Genomic DNA, 10,519 nt, shown 5'->3' with positions numbered 1-10,519 from the left:
GTTACAGATTGCATCTTTATGTGGGAAGGTTCATACAATAGAATGAAGTAGAACTCTAGTGATTTATAGGATCTCTGTGGGCCATACGGTACATTACTCTGTCATTCCATTTGAGACGTGAAATTTCTTCTGGCAATAGATACTGTATATAGAGGCTACACCATATAGGATTATATCACTGAATGAATGTATCAGATTACTAAACAACAACAAAAAAACACTTTGAACAATGTGTTGGAAATAAAGGAGACGGTTGTTTTGTACAATTTCTCACTAAATATATTTACATGACATACAATTCGCCATCAGTGCAATACATAGGAATGTTGCATATTTACCCAATGTTAGACTCGTTCCTTTATGAAGAAAAATAAACCAAATGGCAGAAGCTGAATTCAACTCATGTGTATAAAGTAACATTTTGCGACTCTGAAATCTTCACACAAACTCAAAACAATAGTTCTAGAACCGCTCATCAACAATCAGATATTTAGCATTGTAAATCTAAATAGTTGACGTGTACATATATATTTTTCATACATGTAATGGATTGCTTTTGTACAAACATTTTTATATAACTTTGGCAGTTTCTCAGGAACAAAGTTATCTTAATAAATATGAAACAACAATATCAAACCGTCAGCAATGTTATGTAGGCTTGCCTTCCAAAGCTCGTGTTCACAGTGGTCGTACAGAAAGGCTGGAAGCCGATGGCCGAACGGAAAGATTACAGGCAAAAAGAAAACGAGAAAATAGGATCCACCCTTTCTGTGTAGACTGACAGCACTGGAGGCTTTTCGTTGTTGTCATGGTTATAAAATTACAAACACCTATGAAGGTTTACATAGCAGTCATCGCCGTTAAAAAAATGGTCTCTTTTCAGGTTTCGGCTTAAATACAAAGAGTTTTAGGGCCAGGGTACATGGACCCCGACCCTGTGGTCACTGTGAGATGATGGAAGAGACATGGTTGTAAACGGGGACATGCACAACAAGTGCTGTGTGAGGGGACGAGTAACAAAACGAGGGTGCAAATGGACTTTTTAACGATTAAAACGCCACCGTTTCTTTGAGAGAATGATTTTACACTGAACCAAATAATCAAGCAAATTTTTCATCAAACATTTAGTATCACCATAATTCATCACTACTATCTTTTGTTGTTTGTTTTGTTGTTGTACTTTTTTTTCCTCTGGTTTGGCACTTTATTGGAACAAATCTAAATGTTTTACAAAAAGGTATTTCATGTCTCGTTAACATAACTCGTAGAATATAGTACTTAATATTGAGCATACGGTAAGTAAACACTGGTACATACTGTAGTTTAAAATGAACATTCCAACAGATGTTTTACGCACATGCACAAAAACAGACAACACAACTCCTCAACTGTCGGCCGGCCTTCCTTCCTTCCTTCCTTCCTTCCTTCCTTCCTTCCTTCCTTCCTTCCTTCCTTCCTTCCTTCCTTCCTTCCTTCCTTCCTTCCTTCCTTCCTTCCTTCCTTCCTTCCTTCCTTCCTTCCTTCCTTCCTTCCTTCCTTCCTTCCCTCCTTCCTTCCTTCCCTCCTTCCTTCCTTCCCCTTGCCTCCCTCCCGCTCTTCCCCCCTCTCTTCCCTTCCATGCAATCATCCATTCATTCCATCCCTTCCTCCCTCACATCTCCATACTAGGAGGCCACCTCCTCTGAAGAGCGTACGTCGGTCTTGAGACGACAAAACTCTTTGGCCACTTCGTCGTTGGTCCTTTGAGAGAGTATCCTCATGATGGTGAGTCCGGTGTCGTCCATGGAGATGCTCTTCACCAGGGGGTAGCAGGCACAGCAGCTCCCCTGGTCGGCCAGGTCTCTGAGCTGGAGGACCGCCATGCCGATGATACGGTCCTCTCTGGCGAAGCAGTAGTCCTTCACTGAGACGTGCAGCTCGTAGCACTCTGGACCATACTCATTGCTCAGAACACTGGGGGGGGGGGGGGGGGGGGGGGGGGGAAGAGAGACAACAACATGATCAACATCAGTCCCATTCCTCTCATATTTGTAGTTTATTGAACAGGATAGATAGAACATATTCATTAAAAACAACAACGCGCAGTCAGAGAAGAAAGGACATGTCATGTTGTATGACTGATTGATTCATCGATTGATTGATTAGACAGCTTAACTCAATCAGTCAGAGCCCAGACATCAGAGAGCTAAAAGTTAGTTGGATAAAACGAACACAAGCACAGAAACCACACACAAACACACACACGCACAGAAACCACACACAAACACATACACACAGAAACCACAAACAAACACGCACAGAAACCACACAAACACACACACACACAGAAACCACACACAAACACACACACACACAGAAACCACACACAAACACGCACATGCACAGAAACCACACACAAACACACACACACAGAAACCACACACAAACACACACAGAAACCACACACAAACACACACACGCACAGAAACCACACAAACACAGACGCACAGAAACCACATGAAAACATACATGCACAGAAACCACACACAAACACACACACGCACAGAAACCACACACAGAAACCACACACAAACACACACACAGAGAAACCACACATGCACAGAAACCACACACAAACACACACATGCACAGAAACCACACACAAACACAAACACGCACAGAAACCACACACAAACACACAGAAACCACACAAACACACACACACACACAGAAACCACACACAAACACACACAGAAACCACACACAAACACACACACCCACATAGAAACCACACACAAACACAGATGCACAGAAACCACACACACAAACCACACACAAACATACACAAACATACACAAACACACAGAAACCACACACAAACATACACAAACATACACAAACACACAGAAACCACACACAAATATACACAAACACAGACGCACAGAAACCGCACACAAACATACACAAACACACAGAAACCGCACACAAACATACAAACACACACGTACAGAAACCACGCACAAACACACACGCCACTCTCCCTATGTACAAAGGCTAATATCAATGAGAACATAGCATTTCACAAGAGGTCAGATGGCTTTGTCCCGTAGCAGGATGTATAATAATGAGTATAATAATATGTAGAATTTGTCAGTGGGGTATGGCTCGGCGACATCTCTATGACAGGAGACGTTTCATTGTTGTGACTTACTGAAATGAGGGACAATTCAATCACGTTTTGCAACAGAGTTAAACGTCTGTGTTCAGAGCGGCCATTATTTCCAAACCAACCTTTTCTTTAGGAACCTACCTAATTATCCACAGACTACTAATGGCTTCTGAAGCTTCAAACAAAAGCACACAAAAGCATGCTCGTGAAACGCACGCACGCACACGCACAGAGAGTGCATCAAGAAGGAAGACATTTTACTAAGAAATTCCAAGAATCCTGAAATAATAAGTCAACTTGGAAAGAAAGAAGCTTCTACAATGATCTCATCTCAATGTATTGTTGGAAATAAGACCTATAGTGATCATGATGTTATTTCATGTCAATTTAATGATTTTTTTGTGAATGTGGGTTCCTCTGTCAAAGACAATTAAGAAAGCTGGATTACATTAAGGGACATTTTGTAACGGTCGTCGTATGAAGGAGAAGAGGAGGACCAAGGTGCAGCGTGGTATGTGTCCATATTTATTAAAATGAACAGAGAAATAACAAAAATAACAAAGAGAAACAACAGAAAACAGTTCTGGCTGGTGCAGACACACAACAGAAAACAGTTCTGGCTGGTGCAGACACACAACAGAAAACAGTTCTGGCTGGTGCAGACACACAACAGAAAACAGTTCTGGCTGGTGCAGACACACAACAGAAAACAGTTCTGGCTGGTGCAGACACACAACAGAAAACAGTTCTGGCTGGTGCAGACACACAACAGAAAACAGTTCTGGCTGGTGCAGACACACAACAGAAAACAGTTCTGGCTGGTGCAGACACACAACAGAAAACAGTTCTGGCTGGTGCAGACACACAACAGAAAACAGTTCTGGCTGGTGCAGACACACAACAGAAAACAGTTCTGGCTGGTGCAGACACACAACAGAAAACAGTTCTGGCTGGTGCAGACACACAACAGAAAACAGTTCTGGCTGGTGCAGACACACAACAGAAAACAGTTCTGGCTGGTGCAGACACACAACAGAAAACAGTTCTGGCTGGTGCAGACACACAACAGAAAACAGTTCTGGCTGGTGCAGACACACAACAGAAAACAGTTCTGGCTGGTGCAGACACACAACAGAAAACAGTTCTGGCTGGTGCAGACACACAACAGAAAACAGTTCTGGCTGGTGCAGACACACAACAGAAAACAGTTCTGGCTGGTGCAGACACACAACAGAAAACAGTTCTGGCTGGTGCAGACACACAACAGAAAACAGTTCTGGCTGGTGCAGACACACAACAGAAAACAGTTCTGGCTGGTGCAGACACACAACAGAAAACAGTTCTGGCTGGTGCAGACACACAACAGAAAACAGTTCTGGCTGGTGCAGACACACAACAGAAAACAGTTCTGGCTGGTGCAGACACACAACAGAAAACAGTTCTGGCTGGTGCAGACACACAACAGAAAACAGTTCTGGCTGGTGCAGACACACAACAGAAAACAGTTCTGGCTGGTGCAGACACACAACAGAAAACAGTTCTGGCTGGTGCAGACACACAACAGAAAACAGTTCTGGCTGGTGCAGACACACAACAGAAAACAGTTCTGGCTGGTGCAGACACACAACAGAAAACAGTTCTGGCTGGTGCAGACACACAACAGAAAACAGTTCTGGCTGGTGCAGACACACAACAGAAAACAGTTCTGGCTGGTGCAGACACACAACAGAAAACAGTTCTGGCTGGTGCAGACACACAACAGAAAACAGTTCTGGCTGGTGCAGACACACAACAGAAAACAGTTCTGGCTGGTGCAGACACACAACAGAAAACAGTTCTGGCTGGTGCAGACACACAACAGAAAACAGTTCTGGCTGGTGCAGACACACAACAGAAAACAGTTCTGGCTGGTGCAGACACACAACAGAAAACAGTTCTGGCTGGTGCAGACACACAACAGAAAACAGTTCTGGCTGGTGCAGACACACAACAGAAAACAGTTCTGGCTGGAGCAGACACACAACAGAAAACAGTTCTGGCTGGTGCAGACACACAACAGAAAACAGTTCTGGCTGGTGCAGACACACAACAGAAAACAGTTCTGGCTGGTGCAGACACACAACAGAAAACAGTTCTGGCTGGTGCAGACACACAACAGAAAACAGTTCTGGCTGGTGCAGACACACAACAGAAAACAGTTCTGGCTGGTGCAGACACACACCAGAAAACAGAAAACAATCACCCACGAAACACAATAGTAAACAGGCTCCCTAAATATGGTTCTCAATCAGGGACAACGATTGACAGCTGCCTCTGATTGAGAACCATACCAGGCCAAACACAGAAAAAGAAAATCATAGAAAAACTAACATAGACAACCCACCCAACTCACTAAGGTCAGAACGTGACAGTACCCCCCCCCCCCCCCCCCCAAAGGTGCGGCCGCAAAACCTGAACCTATGGGAGAGGGTCTGGGTGGGTGTCTGTCCGCGGTGGCGGCTCTGGCGCGGGACGTGGACCCCACTCCACCATAGTCCATGTCCGCCTCTTAGCCCGCCTCCATGGCCTCTTTAGAGTGGCGACGATCGCCGCCGACCTCGGACTGGGGACCCTAGCCACGGGTCCCGAATGGACGGGAGACTCCGGCAGCACCGGACGACCGGGAGACTCCGGCAGCTCCTGACTGACGGGCGGCTCCGGCAGCTCCTGGCTGACTGGCGGCTCCGGCAGTTCCTGACTGACGGGCGGCTCCGGAAGCTCAGGACTGACGGGCGGCTCCGGCAGCTCAGGACTAACGGGCGGCTCCGGCAGCTCAGGACTGACAGGCGGCTCCGGCAGCTCAGGACTGACGGGCGGCTCCGGCAGCTCCTGGCTGACGGGCGGCTCCGGCAGCTCAGGACTGACAGGCGGCTCCGGCAGCTCAGGACTGACGGGCGGCTCCGGCAGCTCCTGACTAACGGGCAGCTCTGACAGCTCCTGACTGACGGTCCTGACTGACGGGTGGCTCCAGCAGCTCCTGACTGACGGGCAGCTCTGGCAGCTCCTGACTGACGGTCCTGACTGACGGTCCTGACTGACGGGCGGCTCAACCCTACCTGGCTGAATGCTCCCCGTAGCCAGGCCAGTGCGGCGAGGTGGAACAGCCCGCACTGGGCTGTGCTGGCGAACCGGGGATACCATGCGTAGGGCTGGTGCCATGTACCCTGGCACGGGGAGACGCACTGGAGACCAGATGCGCTGAGCCGGCTTCATGGCACCCGGGCTCGATGCCCACTCTAGCCCGGCCGATACGAGGCGCTGCTATGTACCGCACCGGGCTATGCCTGCGCACCGGGGACACCGTGCGCCTCACGGCATAACACAGTGCCTGCCCATTCCACCTCTCTCCACGGTAAGCACGGGGAGTTGGCTCAGGTCTCCTACCTGACTTATCCACACTCCCCGTGTGCCACCCCCACAATACATTTTTGGGGCTGCCTCTGGGGCTTCCTTGACCACCGTGCCAACTCCATTCTCCGGTATCCCTCACATTGTTCCAGAGAATCCCAGGCGGGCTCCGGCACTCTCCCTGGGTCGACCGACCACCTCTCTATTTCGTCCCATGTTGTAACCTCCTCCAGATAGCGCTGCTCCTTACCACGTTGCTTGGTTCTTTGGTGATGGGTGATTCTGTAATGGTCGTCGTATGAAGGAGAAGAGGAGGACCAAGGTGCAGCGTGGTATGTGTCAATATTTATTAAAAAGAACACGGAAATAACAAAAATATCAAAGAGAAACAACCGAAAAAACACACAACAGAAAACAATCACAGACGAAACACAATAGAAAACAGGCTCCCTAAATATGGTTCTCATTCAGGGACAACGGTTGACAGCTGCCTCTGATTGAGAACCATACCAGGCCAAACACAGAAATAGCAAATCATAGAAAAACTCACATAGACAACCCACCCAACTCATGCCCTGACCATACTAAAACAAAGACATAACAAAAGAACTAAGGTCAGAACGTGACACATTTCCCTTCTCTGCTTCAGTATGATCCTCCCAATGTAATGGAGGTCATTGGTAGCTTAAAGAAATCAGCAGCGGGTCATGATGAGATGGGTGCCTCTTTGGTGAAATCAGTGTTTTTCTGGATTACTGAGCCTCTATCACACCAAATCTATGCAAACTGGTATTGCTCCTAAAGATTAGAAAATTGCCAAAGTTATCCCCCTCTATAAATCTGGGGATCCGCAAAACACCAGTCTCGACGTCAACAGTGAAGAGGCAACTCCGGGATGCTGGCGTTCTTGGCAGAGTTGCAAAGAAAAAGCCATATCTGAGGCTGTCTAATAAAAAGAAAATATTAAGATGGGCTATGAAGTAGTAGTACACAGCGTTGTACGAGATCTTCAGTTTCTTGGCAATTTCTCGCATGGAATAGCCTTCATTTCTCAGAACAAGAATAGACTGACGAGTTTCAGAAGAAAGTTCTTTGTTTCTGGACATTTTGAGCCGGTAATCGAACTCACATGCTCCAGATACTCAACTAGTCTACAGAAGGCCAGTTTTATTGCTTCTTTAATCAGAACAACAGTTTTCACATGTGCTATATACCCTTTGTTGGCAATGACAGAGGTCAAACGTTTTCTGTAAGTCTTCACAATGTTTTCACACACTGTTGCTGGTATTTTGGCCCATTCCTCCATGCAGATCTCCTCTATGCAGATCTCCTCTAGAGAAGACAAACTAACAACCTCCTCTAATTACCTGGAACCATCTGCACCTTAGTTTAAGGAACTCAATGTCTTGTCTATTTACAACATTAATGTACGCCAATTATGCACTTTCATCTACAAGTACTTCCCAGACAGTTGAACTAAACCCTTCAAGGGATTATTCCAGGTTCATTCTGAAATCAATCTATATAACACAAGACACTGTGATAACCTTCACCCTCTCCACTGCCGCACCTCACATAGTCAATTCTCTATCAGATACAGAGGTGCCATACTCTGGAATTCTCACATTGCCAAAACATCATCATCCCTCAATAACTCCAAGCGAAGACTGGAGGTCAGCCTGATGAACCAAACTACTCCATAATCTCCTCCAGAAAGCCTAACTCTCACACACTCTAGTGCACACACACATTTAAACATTATTATTTTATTTTTTGTGTGATTACTGATCAAATAATTTATATGTTTATAATTAGTAGGTTTTGTTATCTGTTTTAACAAACCTTTTAAATGGTCTTACTTATGTATTGTATATATTATTTTGGTGGTGTGGTTTTCATGTCAGCCCTTGGGCTTTAGACCACACCTGCACACAGGTATTTTATATGTGTTGTATATATTATTTTGGTACTTCCGTGTTGTATATATTATTTTGGTACTTATGTGTTGTATATATTATTTTGGTACTTATGTGTTGTATATATTATTTTGGTACTTATGTGTTGTATATATTATTTTGGTGGTGTGGTTTTCATGTCAGCCCTTGGGCTTTAGACCACACCTGCACACAGGTATTTTATATGTGTTGTATATATTATTTTGGTACTTATGTGTTGTATATATTATTTTGGTACTTATGTGTTGTATGTATTATTTTGGTACTTATGTGTTGTATATATTATTTTGGTACTTATGTGTTGTATGTATTATTTTGGTACTTATGTGTTGTATATATTATTTTGGTACTTATGTGTTGTATATATTATTTTGGTACTTATGTGTTGTATGTATTATTTTGGTACTTATGTGTTGTATATATTATTTTGGTACTTATGTGTTGTCTATATTATTTTGGTACTTATGTGTTGTATATATTATTTTGGTACTTATGTGTTGTATATATTATTTTGGTACTTATGTGTTGTATATATTATTTTGGTACTTATGTGTTGTATGTATTATTTTGGTACTTATGTGTTGTATATATTATTTTGGTACTTATGTGTTGTATATATTATTTTGGTACTTATGTGTTGTATATATTATTTTGGTACTTATGTGTTGTCTATATTATTTTGGTACTTATGTGTTGTATATATTATTTTGGTACTTATGTGTTGTATGTATTATTTTGGTACTTATGTGTTGTATGTATTATTTTGGTACTGATGTGTTGTATATATTATTTTGGTACTTATGTGTTGTATATATTATTTTGGTACTTATGTGTTGTATATATTATTTTGGTACTTATGTGTTGTATATATTATTTTGGTACTTATGTGTTGTATATATTATTTTGGTACTTATGTGTTGTATATATTATTTTGGTACTGATGTGTTGTATATATTATTTTGGTACTTATGTGTTGTATATATTATTTTGGTACTTATGTGTTGTATATATTATTTTGGTACTTATGTGTTGTATGTATTATTTTGGTACTTATGTGTTGTATGTATTATTTTGGTACTGATGTGTTGTATATATTATTTTGGTACTTATGTGTTGTATATATTATTTTGGTACTTATGTGTTGTATGTATTATTTTGGTACTTATGTGTTGTATATATTATTTTGGTACTTATGTGTTGTATATATTATTTTGGTACTTATGTGTTGTATATATTATTTTGGTACTTATGTGTTGTATGTATTATTTTGGTACTTATGTGTTGTATATATTATTTTGGTACTTATGTGTTGTATGTATTATTTTGGTACTTATGTGTTGTATATATTATTTTGGTACTTATGTGTTGTATGTATTATTTTGGTACTTATGTGTTGTATATATTATTTTGGTACTTATGTGTTGTATATATTATTTTGGTGGTGTGGTTTTCATGTCAGCCCTTGGGCTTTAGACCACACCTGCACACAGGTATTTTATATGTGTTTTTATCTGTATTGTTGTCTATCAGTTGTTTTAAATGTGTTTTTATCTGTATTGTTGTCTATCAGATGTTTTAAGTGTGTTTTTATCTGTATTGTTGTCTATCAGATGTTTTACATGTGTTTTTATCTGTATTGTTGTCTATCAGTTGTTTTAAGTGTGTTTTTATCTGTATTGTTGTCTATCAATGTTTTAAATGTGTTTGTATCTGTATTGTTGTCTATCAGCTGTGTTAAGTGTGTTTTTATCTGTATTGTTGTCTATCAGATGTTTTAAATGTGTTTTTATCTGTATTGTTGTCTATCAGTTGTTTTAAATGTGTTTTTATCTGTATTGTTGTCTATCAGATGTTTTAAATGTGTTTTTATCTGTATTGTTGTCTATCAGATGTTTTAAATGTGTTTTTATCTGTATTGTTGTCTATCAGTTGTTTTAAGTGTGTTTTTATCTGTATTGTTGTCTATCAGATGTTTTAAATGTGTTTTTATCTGTATTGTTGTCTATCAGATGTTTTAAATGTGTTTTTA

At 42.0% G+C, this 10,519-nt stretch overlaps 1 protein-coding gene across 1 annotated transcript in view; it reads right to left on the bottom strand.

Moving 5' to 3' along the window:
• Positions 1 to 256: 256 nt before the first annotated feature.
• The window catches only part of LOC110526645 (protein unc-13 homolog C), a 250,965-nt gene continuing 240,702 nt past the window's right edge, over positions 257 to 10,519 (bottom strand). The window contains 1 exon segment of the mRNA XM_090238947.1: positions 257 to 1,953. Within this exon segment, the coding sequence (XP_090095073.1) occupies positions 1,665 to 1,953 (289 nt within the window). The 3' untranslated portion in view covers positions 257 to 1,664.

Source organism: Oncorhynchus mykiss, chromosome 6, assembly GCF_057628025.1.
Source record: "Oncorhynchus mykiss isolate SJ-2025 chromosome 6, ASM5762802v1, whole genome shotgun sequence".
NCBI classification, from domain to species: domain Eukaryota; kingdom Metazoa; phylum Chordata; class Actinopteri; order Salmoniformes; family Salmonidae; genus Oncorhynchus; species Oncorhynchus mykiss.
The sequence above is the reverse complement of the archived record's forward strand: the minus strand, read 5'-3'. Positions and strand labels throughout refer to the sequence as shown.